Raw genomic sequence first — 18,998 nt, 5'->3', positions numbered from 1 at the left:
TGTTTAAACACAAGAAGCGCACAGTCGGACATCAGGGTTAAAGTGAGCGGAACGATCTGGAGTCATTAGCCGACATCAGCGATTAATCAGTTCATGTGTGAAGAGGGACAGAGACAAGCAGACAGACACACACACACACACACACTCTTGCAGACAGAAGAGTTATTTCCGCAACGCTGGGTTATAACTTAATTGTTGCAGAAGAAGCGACGCCCCATTTGTCCCGGAACATAAATATGAATTCAGCAGGTTTTTATAGAGATGATGAGGATAAAAGGGCGTCGTAGTTATTTAATACATTTGGTCAATGCATTAGTAAATTAAATTACTGCTGTCTATCTAAAAATTGTATTTAAATAAATGGAGTTTTAATAAACCATGCATTTAGTTAAAAGGGTTTGTGTTTACATTTTCTAGGATGCCCGGTCCTTCATCATTTATGTGTACACATGGTCTGAGGAAGTTGGAACATATTGATGAATCCCAGATTCGTTCGTCAATCGTTCGTACGCACTGTTCAAGCACAGATTTGTGCGTACACACTGTTTGTGAATGAGGCCCATTTGCCTCTAGCCAATGGCTATCGCCGCCGCGGAAGCATAAAACCACTTTCAGTGTTTGTTCTTGTGTAAGGCCTTCTTACATATTCGAGTCTACAAAGCGCGTCCTGTGCGATTGGGTCCTTACATGTTGTTGGAATGTGGGAGGAAACTGGAGAACCCAGAGGAAATCCACACATGGAGAGAACATGCAAAAATCCCCCCAGACCAGGCCAGGAGGCAAAGCCAGCAGTGGCAACACCACTCTAATATGACTAATGAAGACAAGCTAAAGTCTATGGCACGATATAAGATTTAATACGACAGATTAACATCCCTTCATTTCCCATTATGGATCTATTACAGAGAATAATCCTCCATTAGAAACAGCAGCCATTCAGGTTACTGCTGAAAGAGGTACGACCTGGCAAGAGATTTGACTGAGATCTGCCAGGGCTGTGTGATTTCCATTGATATTTTGTGTGTGTGTGTGTGTGTTTTTTGATATGTAACCATTGACACACAGTGATGAGAAGATTAATGAATAGCATTTAAAGGAGACATATTATGCTCATATTCATAATTTTAATTCGGGTGATTACATTCTCTAATGTTCAGAAAACACATCTCCTCAAACTGTCCATTGCTGCAGCTCCTGTTTTCAGCCTCTGTCTGAAACGTTTGATTTTAGCGCCTGTCTCTTTAAGGCCCCCCTGCCGATTAAGCCCAGTCTTTCTGATTGGCCAGCTGGCCCGCTCTGTTGTGATTGTGATTTATTTTACTGCACACTTTGGGCTTTTTAACTTTGCAGAACTTTAAAATACACAAAAAAACATATAACACAGTAGAGGAAAGAAAAGCATCTCTTCATGTCTTCTGTAAGGACACAACATTCGCTGGCATATATCTTTTCTAACTTTTATTTCATGTTATTTCACTGGATATTATCATAACATGACTTCATAATAAGCAGGAAAAAAAGCAATCAGAATGTTTCCAAAACGGCAATTTCTTGTTCTTGACTTTTATTTCACCGAAAGAAAAAATAAAATCCTGATCAGCGGTTAATTTCCGATTAGAAATAGCTCTGATTCCTGTAAATTATTTGGCCCCGGGCTACGATGTGTGATATTTGAGATGAGACTCTAATGGGAAGCCACTGCATCATAACCTCAACTGTTTTCATCCTCTTCCATCGAACAGCAACATGTCACACGAGGGGAATGCTTCAAATTCAGAGCCAAGAAATCTCACAACAAAAGCATGTGAGAGCTCAATCATTGTTGACTTATGCTCCTCAGACCCCCAAAAAAAGGGGGGAACCTGTTTTCACCCTGAAACACATTCTACTCTCCCTGTTTTGGTTGACTTTAATTACACACATCTTTTTTTTTTTTTCCCAAGAGTGGCCAATTTTAAGGCCACACAAGCAGAAGTCAGTTAGCATTACATATCTATGGCTTCATAAACGTCTCTCCCTCCTCATGTATTTCTATCTTTCATCTTCTTCTAATTATGTGATACTGCATAACAGTATCAGGTTCCCTCAAAATAAATAAGCGCCTTTCATATTTGGATATCCAACAAAGTAACATATGCATCGCATGCGAGCGCCTGCAGAAAAATAACCGGGTTGTAGAGTTGAATGAGTCAGGCACGATGAGAGGCTGTGAACAAAGTCTGAATGGAGGAAATGTGGAAAGATCAATTTGGTGTTAATATGCCGACTGTAAATATGTGTGTAGAAGGAATGTTAAATAAGTTAGTGAGATTAGGAAAACGCATTTCCCCGATCTGAAAACGGTGCATCCCTAGACGAATACTTTCTACTTTTACGGACGAGTGCCATGAGCCGTGTGTAGGTGCATATAGGCTCGTGTGGCTTTGTGCGCTATCACATGTGTAAATGTGTGGGAAATTTCCTTCCTCTAAAAAATTTACAGCTGACTATTCCTCTTCTAGTAGCTACTTTAACAACCTTTGGCTACTCTGCCTAATTCGAGCCAGGCGGACAAATGAACCGACAGACTGACGGTCTCTTCCATCAACCGAGGGGTTCGCCTCAGCTCAGATGGCACACATAAGCATAACGCACATACAAAATATACAGCAGTACAGTATAGAACCGTATAGTAAGCCATACATTGATAGGAAGATTTATTGCTGTAATACTGTGGAATTAAGTATAATTTATTAATGTCTACTCCTCGTGGAAAAAGCTTTTTTGGGGTCTGTTTTGTAGGAAAAGAATTTGCTTTGCTTAGAAAAGAGAGGTTTTATTTTGCCGAGAATACATTTTCTGGTTTTAGCACTCAGCAGTTCCACAACTGGACAAGAATGTGTTCGGAGCAGTAACATGCGGCGCGGTGATACTGGGAATCTAACAGTACTCAGAAGCATGCTTCTACGCAGAGACAAGTCGGGGAGGGTTTTTTATTTTTTCTTCCTTTTTTAAATGATAACCACATTTGCCTGAACAGAGCGAAATTCAAACCTACTTGTGTTACAAATCACAATGTGAGAGTTTTTGCGTTTTTCAAAGGGGAGAATTATAAAAGTGTGAATGCAAATTTATGAAAATGTACACATGCTTTCTATCAGGCAGATGTGGAGCACCGGAGTCGACTGTAAAGGTTGTTGTAAAACTCTTCACTGCAGAACAACGCGCTAACATTTGCATTCACATGCTCGTCCAGAGAATCAAATCCTAACTCAGCATCCACTAAGTCAGCAACTTGAGGAGCAACAGGATGAAAATGTTTAAGAGCTCCTGTGTGTGTGCTCTAAAAAAAATAAAAAAACAGGATTACAATTCACAGCATTCACCCAAGTTTGGCTTATAGGCTTAAGAGGGTGAAGACCAGGGCAGGTGTTATCTGCTGCATGTGGCACCATCACAACACAATAGAACTCAAACAGGAAAAAGCTGGATGCCCCTCCGTAACCCCTCTGCACTCGGGGTGAGGAGGTCGAAAGAAGCTTTCACAAGTAGCCCGATCTGCTCTGAAAAACAGTATTTTGTATGAAATACTCTCAACTAAATAACAAGTTTAAAGTTTTTTTGAAATATATCTCTAAAACAGCTACATGCTTCCTCAGGACTAATCAATAGTTTGATCGGATCTAATTTGCACTAATTAGCATCCTGGCAACATCGGAAACAACCTTGTCCTCTGGTTCTGATTTGCATGCGGCTTAACTCTGATTGGTGCTGACAAGTATTTGACATTTACCAAATGAAATCAGTGATGAGAACAACAATCTGTAATGTTCTTCCATCATCTATACCGTTTATCCTTTTGAGGGTCGCCGGGGGGGCTGGAGCCAATCCCAGCCGAGCCGGAGTTTGAAACCAGGACACGAAGCTTCATGTGTATTTGGTTTGTGTCTTTTGTTGGATTTTATCCTTGTACAATGACAGCTTTCTACTTCCTGTCTGGGCTGTTGGGAATGTCAGCCACGGAGGTCTTCCTTAGGTTTATCTAAAATGTACTCAAAGAAACTTTACTTACATAATCATTCATATTTGTCCTTTGCATTAGACTCATCTAGCGGCAGAGCAGCTCCTCCTGACTGATGCCAGCTCTCAGGCCACAGCCTTGATAAAAGTCAAAGGAAGCTTACACGGTGCCTAACATGCATCTCCCAGAGAAAAGCCACATACGGGTGAGGACAACCACGTTTAAAATTATGATGGATGAAACGAAATGTGGAATCGGAGTTTCAAAGTTTCTCAATGGGCAAACACACAGAAAGAGAAATTGAGGACCCAGCATTTGAGTGTCCGCAGAACATGCACATAAAACCCTGTCTCCGGCCTTTTTCAGTGCCAGCACTCAGTGTTTCCTCACCGCTTCCCACAGAGAGAGAGAGAGAGCGATAGAGAAAACAGGCAGCAATAAAACAGATATATACACGCAAGTGAGGGAAAAGCAGATTTGTTCTGAAGATACCGCTGCAGCCCTCGGAGAAGGTGGCGTTCCCAGAACCACTCTGACATCACCGAAAACCCAAATGTAATTGGCTAATGAAAGGAGACAAGATTGTGCCCCACGCTGCACTTTTCAACCTTGGTGTGGAGGTTGGTGACTTTGTGTGGCTGCAAAAAGAACAGGATAAATAAATAAAGTATTGCGTGTCGTCACTTCTTTAGATTTTTGTTGAGAAACTTTTGAGGAAGGAGAGACGCGGATCCCTTTGCCATTGACCTTTTTTCCTTTGTTAGATTTGTCCGATAATGTGTTTCTTTCATATCTGTATTGTCCAATTTGTTCACTTATGTCCTGCAGTCACAGTTTAGTCATCGCAGACAAAGTAAAAGCAAAGTGTCGTCTTCCACCAGATTCTGTAGTTGGCAGCAATACCAGCGTCAGGGTGGTGCGTTCTACTCTCAGCATATAGAGAAGTAGATGTCAGAACAACACTTTCGACCCCCACTGCCCCTGGAGGGATGTGCAGCCAGTGAAATATTTTTCCAGAGAAACATTTCATTGGTCGGAGATAAAAGACTTGACTTTGGACCAACATGCTAGTAAAAGAAGGCACTCCTGGTATGGTAATTATAACCATAACTCAGTCTTTACAGAGAGTTTGCATCATCATCATCATCATCTGTTTAACCGGTGGCACATCAGCTGAGCGCGGTGATTTATTCGCTCGCTGACTTCACGCGGCCGATTTTAAACTCGGGCAGCAGATTTTGGCAGCTCGGTTTTACGTTGCTTCATACGAATGAATATGTAGTGCGAGGTTTGAATGATGTAGTCCATCATTTTGATCAGCCCGCAAAGGAACCTATCATAGCATCTGCAAACAACTTATCGTTTCCAAAAACGTGGGGTAGAAAGTCGCTGTGTGAAATGTTGCAATCCAGTGCGTTCGCTAAATGAAAGCCACATGGGCAATTTAGCGGAGCAAAGGTCACGGAAAACACAAAATGAGACATCAAAAAAATATTTGATATCTCGCCATCCAATAAAGAAAATTACACAATTATGTAATTATATTTTACAATGTATACTGATGTTTATAAAACTGCGGGGAGCATCAGTCATTTGAATTAACTGCAAAACGCAAATTTGATATCAATCCAGCAGAACTGACCGGATATCTTTTAGTGGATTGAATGGATGCAAAAATTATATTCATGAATAACGGGTCCTCTAAGTACCTTTGAACTGCCAGTCATCATTTGTGGCGAACCCCTCAAACCTTGTGGCAAAACCCTTTTTTTGGCACAGCCAGACTTTTTCTTTCCCGTCCCCCGTTCACCCCACTTTCTCTGTACTTTCCCGCCTCTCCCTCCCTGAAAAGCATAATTTATCACTAAATGAGCTGACATTGATGAATAGCCACCTAGTGCACTGTCAGTCAAAATCTAATGCAATTAGAAGTCTGGGCAGACTCAGCGGAGAACTATTCCGCACTATATAGAGTTTGAAGATACACAGGACATGTGCATGTACGTCCACTTTTGTTTTTATGCATCTGCTCTTGAAAGAAACCTGTGACTAAATACTGTTTGTTCATCAACAACCTTTTTTTTCCTGTGACTAAGACAAGACAGCGGACATCATTAGACACTAATTGACAAAAAATATATAGTTTAAAAATTTTAAATCTCTCTTTATTTCCATTGACATAAAATTGGGGACACGCAATATTTACCTTCGCCAAAGGGGGGGTTGTGTTTTTCATCCTGTCCATTTGTTTGTTTTGTTGGTTGGTTTGTTTATGAGCAAGATTACGAATAAACGACAGGACGGATAACCACGAAACTTGTGGAAAGATGCGATATGAGTCGAGAAAGAGCCCATTAAACTTTGGTGCGGCTCCGGATCAGGGGGGCGAATCCAGGAATACATTTTTTCACTTTCTTTAACAATGCAAGACACTTTTGTTGATGCCTCATAGAAAAGAATCTGGCATGCTAAGGGGACTGATATTATTAAATCCGTGCAGTTTGTTTTGGATCCAAATAAAAATCAGGATCTGATGGATTTAAATGTGGTTTCATAAGGAGACTGCTGGGTTCCAATCCAGTTTTTCCCTGTAGCAGCTTGGTGCCCGTGCTCCGTGCTTCATTTCAGGACTACATCAGCAGCAAGCACAAAAACCTTCTTAGTGTTGGGATAGATCCGTGTGTTTTGGACTTCATCAAGCAATGTAGCCACTGAACATTATTGAAGCCATAAAATGGATATACACCGATCTGCCACAACATTAAAACCAGTAACAGATTTTGAGCACGGGCATGTTTTTTTCCACACTGAAAAAACAAAATTTACATCGTTCTTTGAACTCCTCATCTCTCTGTGGAAGCATTAATAGATTGTCTTGCAGACTGCTTTACAGAGCCACGGAGAAGGATAAAGTGTTTATGTGGCCTTTACAGCAGCTTGGCCCCAATCCTCAAGGTTTACGATATGGTGTCAACTCCCCCGTTTGTTTGTTTACTTGTGGCGCGCATTCGGCCGTTTGTGTACCGCGTCTATGTCCCGTTTTACGCATTGGGGATGGTCGACACTTTAATGTATGTGCATGAGTTGGTATCTATATGGAAGCATTTAATGTGCGCTGCTGTGCTGAGAGCGGTAGCAAAACTCTGCCCTTTAACAGGGACTTCAATGTGTGCAGAATGAGCAGGGATGGAGGGAGGGAGGGAGGGAGCGAGCAGCAGCGAGGGAGGGAGGGAGTGGACACTATGTGGTGATGTCATCGTCCCAGTGGAGTAGCGATACAAAGTGACTGTTTGAGGTGATGGTGCGGCATGCTCAGCAAGAGACTAAACACTATTATGTCTGTGCTTGTTCTGGGGATGTGTCGCGTGTGCATGCTTGTGTGTGCATGCTTTTGTGCGTGTGCGTGTGCTTGTTTGCGTGTGCTTGTTTGTGTGTACGTGTGTGTGTGTGTGTGTGAGGAGGAGGAGGAGGAGGAGGAGGAGGAGGAGGGAGGAGGAGGAGGAGGGGGAGGAGGAGGAGGCTGGGGCATCTCCACTCCTCAGTGCAGCACGTATCTACCTGGATGTCCATGATGTCATCCTCCCAGGAGGCTCGCCTTGCCGAGCCTGGCTTTTGCAGGTGGCAAAATAAAACGCAGCGATAGGGAGGAGAGCAGAGAGAGCACCTCTCTTGTGGCCACTTGTGTACTCGAGTTCGCATGAGTGCGTGTTCATGTGTGCGTTCACAGATTCACGTTTGCACGCATCTTTCCCATATGCTGCAGAGATGCTTTTGCACTTTGCATGTGTACACTTATGCATCCATGTGCCCCCTTTAAGCTCTGAGCGCTTTAACTGCCCGTGCACATTTAAAAACATGTGTGTAGCAGTGCGCCTACCTGGCTCTTGATGATGTCATCGTCCTGGTGGATTTGCAGGCCGTAGCCAGAGTTGCAGAATATGGTGCAGCGGTCCCCGTTGTAGAAGTGGCGACCAGTGCTACTGCACTTGAGCTCTGCATTGCGGATTAAAGGTTCCTGGCAGTCAATGGCTTCGCAGGAATAATGTACACAACTATGAGGGAGTGTGTGTGTGTGTGAGGGGGGTAAAAGAAAGGGAGAGAGGGAGAGAGAGAAATAAAGTAAAAAACCACATTCAAAGTTACAACCAACATAAATTCGGTGTATGAAATAACACTGCAGACCGTACACGGTCACACGTCTGCTCACAAAGTCAACAACATCCATCCATCAATGACTGTTTAACATATCAAATCAATAAACCACATGGAGAAAAGATCGGCGTGTTTGCTGTGTGCGCATGACAGGAGGGACAGCCGCGTGCATGACAGAGTGCGGCTCGAGATGGACAGGATGTATTACGTGCAGGCTACAGTGGCAGCGCTTTGGCCACAGCCTCGTGTTGGTAGCCTGATGGAGAAGGCATTTAATGCTCCTGGAATGTTTGGATGCCCAAGGCACCTTTTTTACAACAGTCCACATTCTACAGTATAGGGTTACCTTAGGAAGAAAGAGGGAGAGAGAGGGATAGAGAGAGAGAGAGGGAAAGAAGGTGAGAGAGAGAGGATGTAAGAAAATACAGGTCTGGAGAAACATTGTTAAACTCACTCCTGCACAAATGGAATCTCTATTTTTGCTCCCTCCGTCCAGTTGTTTCCCTGCTTCTGTTCAGACTTTTACTTTTAAACCTTAACTGTGGTATATTATCCCTCGTGTCCGACTTCACTGGTGTTAGAAGGCACTTAAGCAAAGCATTAAATGAGCTCTCAGTAAAATTCGAAGCTCATAATCAAAACAGTCGTCTTGACAGGATGCGGAGCCGAGCAGGTGAAGACCGTTTATCAGGCCCGTGAGCAGCCGCGCCGTACGTGCAGGGTTTTTGAGGACAGACCAGGGAAGCCTGTGGACACTTTGGCTTGGAACAAAATCTCCTTGTGGTTTTTCTGCTAGTCACTTTGGAATTTCTGACATAAATTACAATTAACCACCTGGAAAACTTTCCTCCTCCGCTGCACATGAGAACTACTGTATACAGCACAATAAAACAGTATGTGAAGAATAGAAAAGCAGAGGGAGAGCAGAGCAGTGTGAATATCCTGTGCACGCTTAAAAAAAACTAACTCTGACAAGTCCTGATGTGGAAAGAAAATACAATTTGAGTTTTAAGGGAGGAAAAAAGGTGTGAAAAAGACAAAAGGGAAAACATATATATATGCATGTGCTTGCAGACGAGTAACATAAGACTGAGTCATGTTAATAGCTCCTGTTGTTAACAACTTAGGGAAAAGGGGATGTGGTGTTTTGTGGCGGCACAAGTATTACGGGAAATGTGCCGCTCAGCCCAGGAGAAAGAGAGAGGGAACGCGGGAGCAGGAGGCACAGAAAGGGGAGACGTGAGAAGGAGGAGATGGCAAACAGCGCGAGGGAAAGGGAGATGATGTGAAAGTAAAGGATGGGACGAAAGCGCGGATGATGGATATGATTAAGGGGGGAAGAGGAGGAGGAGTTGAGATGGGATGGAGTGGGAATACAGGAAGGGAAGACGGAACGGGGGGGGGGAAAAACCCCGGAGAGGGGAGATAAGGAAATTTGGAAAGTAAACTGGATGTAGACGACAAAATGCAGATGATGAATTGGACTTGATCAAAGAAAAAGAATATGTGATCTATGACAGGGAGAGCCAGGATTCTGTCCAGATGCAAAGACAGTCCGGTGAAAAACAACCGATCACACTACCATATTATGAAACTCGGCTTGTAGCGTGGCTGAGTCAAAACCGTCTGGAGATAAATGGACATGTCTCCTTGACTTTCCATCACATAAACATGATCGTATTCAAGAGCCTCTGGATATTAGATAAAGTGGAGAAAAAAGGGAAAGTGGAGAAAGCGAGAACTCGGAGAGAGCAACTAGTCTGTTAGTCTGTCTGTGTGTGTGTGTGTGTGTGTGTGTGCGTGCGTGCGTGCGTGCGTGCGTGCGTGTGTGTGTGAGCTGTACCGAAGCAATTTCCTGGCTTATGCAGATACACAATAGTTTTAATCTATTTAGGTGCTCTTGGATGTCTCACTGGCACACAACAAAAGCCACAAACAGCTCTATCTCCCCACACAGACCCCCGACCATGCACTCTTTTGTGTATTGTGCTGTTTATTAGCGCATTTCTTGTTGAAAGGGCTGAGGGAGCGTCGTCAGTACGAACCGTCTCATGCATGACAGTGGTGTGGAAATTGGTAAATTGTGACTCCTTCTGCGTGTGTGTGTGTGTGTGTGTGTGTGTGTGTGTGTGTGTGTGTGTGTGTGTGTGTGTGTGTGTGTGTGTGTGTGTGTGTGGTCTGGTTGTTTGTGAGGACGGGCTTGATGGTTTGTAGTTAAAATTAACGGCACAGGAGACTCCAAATAGTCAGTTAACAGCTAAATAGGTGTTAATTGTCTTGGTGGCATTGCCAACAGCTCTTACAGATGTCATCAAAAATTAAAAGAGCTTTTTACTGACAGCGGGGGGTTCAATTTGATCGTCTTTTATTTTCTGGCTCGGGCACTGCAGCATTTTATTCATCACACAAGAAATGTCCAAATATAAAATACTGCCAGACACTGAGCATCACCTTTAAATCCTGATCGACAGTTTATTTATTTAACTTTCTGCTTAGAGCTCCGAACATCGCAGCCGACAACCTCAGCATAGTTTTAAGGGATACAGAAACTATTACGGGAGAAACATGTGTATTTTGGCAGGACTTTTCAAAGGGATATTTTTAAGCACTCGTGTGCACTTCAGCCAATACAAAGGAAGGTAAACAAGATTAGTGCTGGAGGCAGCGAGGCTGCACTAATGTTGGAAATTCGCAGACCTCAGCAGGCGGTCCAAACTGATTGTAAATTTAAAGTGATATTATGATCGTTACCTTGAAAGTTTTACTGTTACAGTTCAGCTGTAACTTTGGGCAGACATCTGACATTACACAGCTTGTTGGCTGCATTACCGAACACAAGACTCTCGAATACGCAGAGATACACACACAGCTCCGAGAATGTTATGTCTCTGGTTTTCGCGTGAACGGTACCCTTGACTCGCAAAGTGTGTGTATGTAGAGTAAATCTGCTCTTAAGGTTTCGGAGAAGATATGTTGTGTTTGAGGTCAATATTAATAAACTTTGATTAAACAGGCAAAAAGTGCTCTTTAGCAGTTGCAGCTGGGACAACAGCAACAACAAGTGAGTCTCAAGTTCAGGGTTCTACGTACTGAGCCTTCACCAAACTTTCAGTAAACAGGTGAACAGCTCTTTGTGCAGCAGCGGGGGTGCAGCTTCATGGTTCTGTAGGCTGAGTCCTACAGCAGGTCTTTACCCGACATGGCTCAATTACTGAAGGTCACTTTGACAGTTTCAGCATCACCACAGATCAAGCAAACAGCCCATTCCAAACAGTTTAGAACGGGAATTGCATTAGTTTGTTCTAATCGTCTGTGTATGCATATCTCTGTGTGTGAGCCTCATTTAAGCCTCATGGGCACCAGTGTTCCATTTCCCATACATTCCCCCGTCTCACCTCTGTCCTGTGGGGTTGTAGATCTCATTGCTCTGGCAACCACTTATCGTGATGGGGTCAAAGGACTGGAAGGAGCGCAGACCTACACCCGAGATGGCGACGAGGCGAGAAGCGAACATGACCACGATCGCCTTGGTGTGGTAGAAGGCCACTGACAGGTCATGGTTCACAGGGATCACCAGGGGGTTGGTGCGGCAGCTGAGGCGCCACTCCCCTGTGGGGTAGGTGTTGATAGAATAAAAACATTACAGAAGGGAAACACAAGCACTTGAAGGGGGGGGGGTCTCATTCTGCATCAGTCTGCCCAGCGAGTTGGGTCAAGGCTCAACCCGATCTAAAGCTATAAGACTCACCCAGACTGTGGATGCCCTCCTTAGTGTCCACGAGCTGAACCGTGATGTTACACTGAGTCTGGTCAAGGTAGCCAGTCCCATCAGCAGCCAGGTGTATAATCACCGCTGCTGCCACCATGGGATGAGAAAAGTGGGCCTGAGTGAAGAATAAGGGTAAAGTTAAGCATAAAGTGTTAGTACTTGAAATCCATTCCTCAGTGCTGCCTGCAGATATTCATATTTGTATTTGAATCCTATCAAAATCTGGATATTTCGTCTACTTTTTGTCCCAATTTGAATGATATTTCAATTCTAAATGTAACTATGTATGTCTGAAAATAATAAATAAAAAGTGATGACAGTGAAATCGTCCTAGAAGAATGTCACCGTGTATATATCTGAAATATTGTTTCCTGACTTGGAAGGATTCCTCTTTTTATGTTGGCACGCCCCTTTAAATTACTGTCATTGGGCCATCCTTTTAACAACTAAGACTTTCCAGTGAAAATCAGGCGTCGGATAGAATGAATCATTGAAACCATAAAATCGGAGGATCATTAATCATGTGGACCTCTTTACAAAGCAATAAAACTCCCCATTAATATGGATCCTTTTTTTTTTTGCAACAGGTGCTGTAAAATAAAACCAATGACAGAAGGTCAGGGGTTAGGGTTAGCTGTAGAAACAGTGGCATACGCCAAGGCTTCACAAGAGCAGAACCAATATGGACTAATACAGACAACACTGGTGTTAAAGCTGGAAGAAAGAATAAGCCACGTTTAAAGTCTGTTATGCAAACCTTCAGGATCTACAGCTGGTCTAGTACATATTACTTAGCCCTCTTACGTTGCATCAATATAAGGTGACAGCATAGCAGTTTGATAATAATAATATAATAATGGCAAACTCTAACCCTATAACCTTAATCTACCCCTTACATATACCCCAAACCCTGACCCACCAGGCCAATATGTGTATTTCTTCAAATACCAGAGCACTGCAACAAAATGCATCGTTTTCGATACCGCCAGAGCCATATTTAATGGATATGCAGTAGGTCTCACCTTGAGCCAATAGCTGGGATATCCCCAGGCGGAGTCATGGGCGTCACGGCAGGGGAACCACGCGTACTGCGACACGCCGTCGGACAGATCAAACACCTTGGACTGACACGTCTGAGGAAACATTAAAAGAAAAGGAACAGGAAAATTTGTTATTTTTGTTTGTATTTTTCTAGATAGAAGCAGTTTTTCTTTTTAATTTATAGCACGCTTGCATAATGTTGCTTGTGTAAAGACGAAGAGACAAATGTAAGATACGAAAGGGGAACACTTTAGCAAAGAAAGTGCTCATGGTATGACATCTTGGGTTTTCTAAACTTGCGGTACACCGTGTGATCCACTGAGTCTGACTTTTGTAGCTTATTTCATGAAATATACAGAAATAGATGGATTATGCAAATAATGATGTAATGTTGCAAAAGTACCTTTTGTTCTATCTAATTATTCAAGCTAACAGGCGATTACACTCGGAGACGCTCTGTTCCTATCATCTGCTCCTGTTGACAATTACGAGGAGCTTCCACCTTTCTCTCACCTTTCATCAGAATCCGACTCAAAGTTAGAGGGAGGAACACAGTCCTAAGTTCAGAAGACAACACGCTCAAATTCTGTTAAAGTCAGATATTCTGTTAAAGTTAAATCAGCTACGTAGCTAAGTGGTGTGTTTCTTACATACATCTATAAAAAACCTTACAATTGGTTACAGTTGTGCCCTTTGGACAATTCTGCGACTTCTCTTTTTTCCACAACTGTCTGCTGTGTGTCAGCTGTTGGGGCTGACGTGTGCGGCTGACGTGTGCGGCTGACGTGTGTTCTGTGCAGCGCTGTTTCTTTGTGTCCCGTCAACAAACCCAGTGCCCTGTCATGCGTCGCACACGTCACATGACACTGCTCTTCTTCTGAATCTTCCTCACACCAACCTCTGCTGTTATGGAGGAACAAGGTGCTGGGGTTTTTAAACCATCAGAGTTTTTATGATTCTCTCTTGTGCCTCAATTGTCACACAGCGGTACAGCTTTAGCGTTTCCTTAACATTCGGCAGATTCCCTTCACTGACTCAGCATCCCAGCCTTACTCGCCTGTTGCATGCTTGCAACAAACAGGCAAACTAAATTATGTATTAACCTTAATACAAACTGCTGCTGTTGTTGCAGAGTACACAGACCCAGAGAAGCACATGTGAGTTGATCTAAGATGTAATGAAAATATGTATTAGTACTACATAGATATACTGTAATTAGTCCATTAATAAAATGATAGATTACAGTATGTAACCACTGATAAATACTTATCAAGCTAAATTTATCAATCATAGCTAAACAGCTAAAGAATGATGACTGGAAGCCGAACGTCTCACCTTACCACTCCGTCCCCCTATCAGAAGCAGTGATAATGGCGAGGCTTTAAGAGTAAAGGGAATAGAACTCAATATAAAACTATAATATACAGTCATCATTAATCCTACGATGACAGAGTCCCCTCATTATTCTGGGGCTCAGCCAAAAAGCCATCTCTCGTCTCCGGCCGGGTCCAAACTCCACTGCCAGAATTCTAAGAGATAAGAAGATATCATGTTGCAACGCTACGCTATAGCTGCTGTACCTGTAAGAGCATTTTTTAAAATCTCACTAACTACTTATGACCTTTTTAGCCCTTCTGCTGCCTTCCTTTCTGAGGTAGGACCCTCTTACCTGAACCTATAGCAAACTCAGAACCCCTCTTTTAAAACCATCCTCTAAACGCACTTCAACGGGAAGGCTTTTCTACTGTAAATCTGTTTTTTATATAATCATTTCTATTTTACATCATGTTTTCATTCATGTTTTTTAACTGGCTGCATGTTTTTTTTGTATTATAGTTTTATGACTTTTTTTATCTTGTTCAATAATCAATATGTTTTAGAAAATGATCTACGATAATAACAATAATTATTATTATTGCTTAAAGGACCCCCTCCAGGATTTTTATCTCACACATTATCTCCTCATAAACTATGCTGGCATGATATTCTGCATTTAGACAGAAAAAGAAAAGTAATGGGTGGTGAAAGGTTACGGAGCAGTAGATAAACACCGACAAAGGGGAGAGAGGGCAGATGCCCAAGGACGGCGAGTTTCGCCCGTTGCCCTGAGCTGGTGAAATGAGACACCGGTAACATGAGAATTTTGCTGGGGAGGCTGCTGTAAGATTCCTGCCACCATGGAAATCTGGCCAGACCAGCTATATGTCCATATATCTGTCCCCTGGATCTGTTGACGTGACCTTTTCTGCCGAGAGCTGAAGTGGCACAAACGCGAAAAATGCAGGTGAGAAACACCTGAGGTCAGTTTGCCACGAGACTTTGGCCCCGGTTGAGCAGACGTACCTTCTCACTCACGTGACCTCAGATTTCCGCGTAGACAGCAAACAGAGTCGTTTGCTACATTTTAATTAACAAACAGAGCAACAAATTTAGATTTCAATTCGTTTTCATTTCACTCAAGCGTATATAATGCTTCCCAGCCCATTGCTTTCTTTGGTCCAGACAAAAAAAACAAAAAAAACACGCCGCTCTGTGTGACTCTCCCCGACTGGATGACTTAATTAACCAATATGCTTTGGAGCGACTGTGGGTCTGCTAATGACTCCGAGTCGAGAGGAGCTGTTTCCATTGCTAACCCTTCGCTGGCGTGGCAGGTGACAAAACCATTTCCATGTGCAAACTGATGACTTATTCATGTAAACACAGGTGGCACCGCAGCTACACCTCCCTCCACACCCCTCCTCCTCTCACCCTTTTCCTCCCCCTCATCTCCTGGTGTGTTTTTCTAACAACCTACCGTTTGAGACAGACAAACACTGCTTGGCATGCCAAAAACCCTTGGCCTGGAGCAAACACCCCCCACAAAGCATCACACCAGTAGGAGGTAATTCACAAGTCTCCCTGTGGCTCGTACACTTCCTCCAACCTCCACACAATGCAATGGCAAGAGTCAAATCACTCCGTGTTAGCTGTTTAACTGTGTTTTATTGTTATTTTATTTTGTCCATTTATCCATCCGTGCATGTTTTCAGAAAATACTACGAATGGGAAACAAAAATGGTGAAAAGTAAGACGAGGGATTTCTTTTCATGGACCAACGTGGAACTGTTACTGACTGTGGGTGTTTACAACTTTTTGCTTTCACCACTAGTATTCAAGTCACATGGAAACAGATGCGTCATCATTTCCAAATGTCTTAATTTTGGCCCATCCATACTACGATGCAGCCCCGGATTTTGCAAACTAAAACGGGGCCTGCAGCGTTGAGGCAGTGTGTACGACAGTGAAGCGTTTGAAAATTAAAATGGAGTAGTGTGGATGTAGCCATGGAGAAAAACAAGGCATGTTTTTGGAGTGCAGGAGGACGGAGGAGGAGGAGAAACGTAAACAGGCACTGGGAGAAAGTTCTGGATTCAAACCCACGACCGTCTTTTTGTGATTTGATGGTTCTACCAACTGCATCATGATTAAAAAAAAGTACCATTCAAGCCCTTTCCTCTTTTTTTCAAAGACGTTTTTTCTCTCCTCTCTCACCCCGCCCCCCCTCTCGCTCTTGACAACTTCCTCATGCGTGTGGTTAAAGTCCATTTTCAGCTGTGTTTGGTATTCCCATTACTTTGGCTCCTGTTTGATCAGAAACATCTTAGTTTCCGACATAAATCTAAAGGCTCAGGTCCATGATCGCAAACACCGAACACATATTTTATTAGAACTTCACATACTTCAGCATCCTAGGCCCGGTTCGGACCTGTTATTAACATTTGTCTCGGGTCATTCGATCACAAGTGAACACCTCTTAGTTCCTCAGTTCGCACCTGGAATTAGAATTTATCCCCGTATGTGTCTCAAGCGGCCACTTGTGATCGGGTCTCACTGCGCCGCTCTATGTGCAAACACACACGCACGTCATTTCTGTTCGCAGAGATCAAATGATGTTGTTTCTTCTCAGTCTGACTATGGCAGGGGGGTTGTTAATGTGTCAGCGTGTGTGTGTGTGTGTGTCTGTGTGTGTGTGTGTGTGTGTGTGTGTGTGTGTGAGAGGGAGGGAGGGAGAGTGGATACAGGAGCGGCTGAGCAGATCAATGCGCTTCACACAGTTTTAGGATTTTGCTCATTTGAAATAGTAAAAGAAACAGACAATGTCATTACTGTGGCGGAGGTAGTAAATAAATGTAAAATACTGTAAGTTCATCATGAAAACGGATCGGAGGATGTCAGCTGAGTAGGCGGTCCGTCGGTGTGGCCCTGGACAGGTTTACGTCCACACAGCTGAAAGAATGTGACCACAGAGCGTCCCAGACCACCTCCGAATGCGGTCTGAGTGATCGGATCTCAAATGCATCCACAATGCATCTTGGCTGCTTCCACTCCTGTACTTAGAGCTGTCCGCCCAAGACAGATGTTAATACCAGATCTGAGCAGGGCCTGAGTTTACTTTCACATTCGTTAGAAAAATTCCAGTCCAACTTTCTTGAAGACAGGTCCAGAGGACAATCTGCATTTCTGTGTGATCAGGCCAGTTCATGTTTATTCATGTGCAGGGAAACAACCTTCTGAAGGTGAAATATCAAAATAGAGAAGTCACTGCAGATGGTCAAGTGTAGAAAAGGCTTGAATTTGAGATGTGCTTTTAAGAAAATGCGTTACACTAGAAATCTAAATTAAAATTTAGGATTGAATATTGTGGAATTACAGAACATTAAAACACATTTTATATGATTTACTCCATCCATCTATTATCAGTCCCAGCTGATCCATGGGTGAGAGGCGAGGTGCACCCTGAACATCTCACCCCTCCATCATACAAACAAACAATCTCCCACGCTCACATTCACTCCTATGTGAAATTTGGAGTAGCCAGCTAACTTAAGCAGCATGCCTTTGCCACCTGGAGAAAATGAGAATGGCTGATATGTTCAAACCCGGAACCTTCTTACTGCGAGGCGGGCCGTGCAAACCACTGACTCACCGTACCACCCCTGAATTATTTACATATAATAATAAGGTAAATAATGCTGTAAAATATCAGCACCGAAATTTTCATCTCAACATTTTAATGTTTTGGAAAGCTCCAGTTGAAAATGTGTTCTCCTGTGTACTTTGATCAGATGTTATTCAAGGTGCATTTTCAACAATAAGTCCCTAAAGAAGTTAAAAGGCACGTGCATTGATTAATGCACCCAGAACTGAGGAAGAGGAGTCCAGAAACATTTGTAGCACCCACTTAATCACAGGTTCAGTAACCAAACCTGATAATTTTACACAAAAGTGCAAGCTCACAACATGTGGCTTCAATTGGCAATATGCAAAAGCTGCTATAACCATTTATACAAGTGTGGCTGCAGCATAAGCACCTTTACGCCAACATCTGCACAACTATCACTGTGTTAAATAAGTCTAGCTTAGAGACTGTACCTGTTATTGACAAACACACGGTCTGCTTCTCTCCGTGCCTTTGGCTCTGGATTGCCTCACTTCATAATCCGTCTCAGAAACAGCAGGATTTAAAAACTAAACTTTTATGGCTAATACATCATCTGAATCCAATGAGACAAATCTAAATCAAAAGCAGATGTTGATTTCCTTTATCACAGTCTCACCGCAGGTCCCGATCAATCAGCCGGCCCCTGATTACCTCGGCCAAGGAGGATATGCTTTCACCCCTGCATGTCTGTTGGTTTGTTTTGGGGATTTTCAGCAGGATTGTGCAAAAACTGCTGGAAGGATTTTTATGAAACTTGGTAGAAGGACGGGACATGGGCCAAGATGGACGCATGCCGTGGATGTGGACAAAGGAGCAGATGCAGGATTTTTCTTTCACTTTGTAAGAGCGTTTTTTTTTTGACATTTTCACGAATTTCCCCGGGAATGATTCATGGATCTTGATTAAAAAAAATCTCACATTTTACGAGACTGATATCTATATATATATATGTGTGTGAAAATTGCTGCAGCTTGATTGGATTTAAGGGGACTGTCAGGCCTTGGCATTACATTACATGCTCTACTCAGTGCCACTGTAGTATCAGGAATTTT

At 43.1% G+C, this 18,998-nt stretch overlaps 1 protein-coding gene across 1 annotated transcript in view; it reads right to left on the bottom strand.

The window, feature by feature from the left end:
* Positions 1–18,998, bottom strand: part of pappaa (pregnancy-associated plasma protein A, pappalysin 1a) — a 92,897-nt gene that overhangs the window by 24,928 nt on the left and 48,971 nt on the right. Inside the window, exons 11-14 of the mRNA XM_047344455.1 lie at positions 12,944–13,054; positions 11,901–12,036; positions 11,548–11,761; positions 7,878–8,052 (exon numbers count right to left, since the gene is read on the bottom strand). Coding sequence (XP_047200411.1) covers positions 7,878–8,052; positions 11,548–11,761; positions 11,901–12,036; positions 12,944–13,054 — 636 coding nt within the window. The remainder of the gene's footprint in view (positions 1–7,877; positions 8,053–11,547; positions 11,762–11,900; positions 12,037–12,943; positions 13,055–18,998) is intronic.

The sequence above is a fragment of the Hippoglossus stenolepis genome, chromosome 18 (assembly GCF_022539355.2).
Source record: "Hippoglossus stenolepis isolate QCI-W04-F060 chromosome 18, HSTE1.2, whole genome shotgun sequence".
Lineage (NCBI taxonomy): Eukaryota > Metazoa > Chordata > Actinopteri > Pleuronectiformes > Pleuronectidae > Hippoglossus > Hippoglossus stenolepis.
Note: the sequence above shows the minus strand (reverse complement) of the source record. Positions and strands in the feature narration are given on the sequence as shown.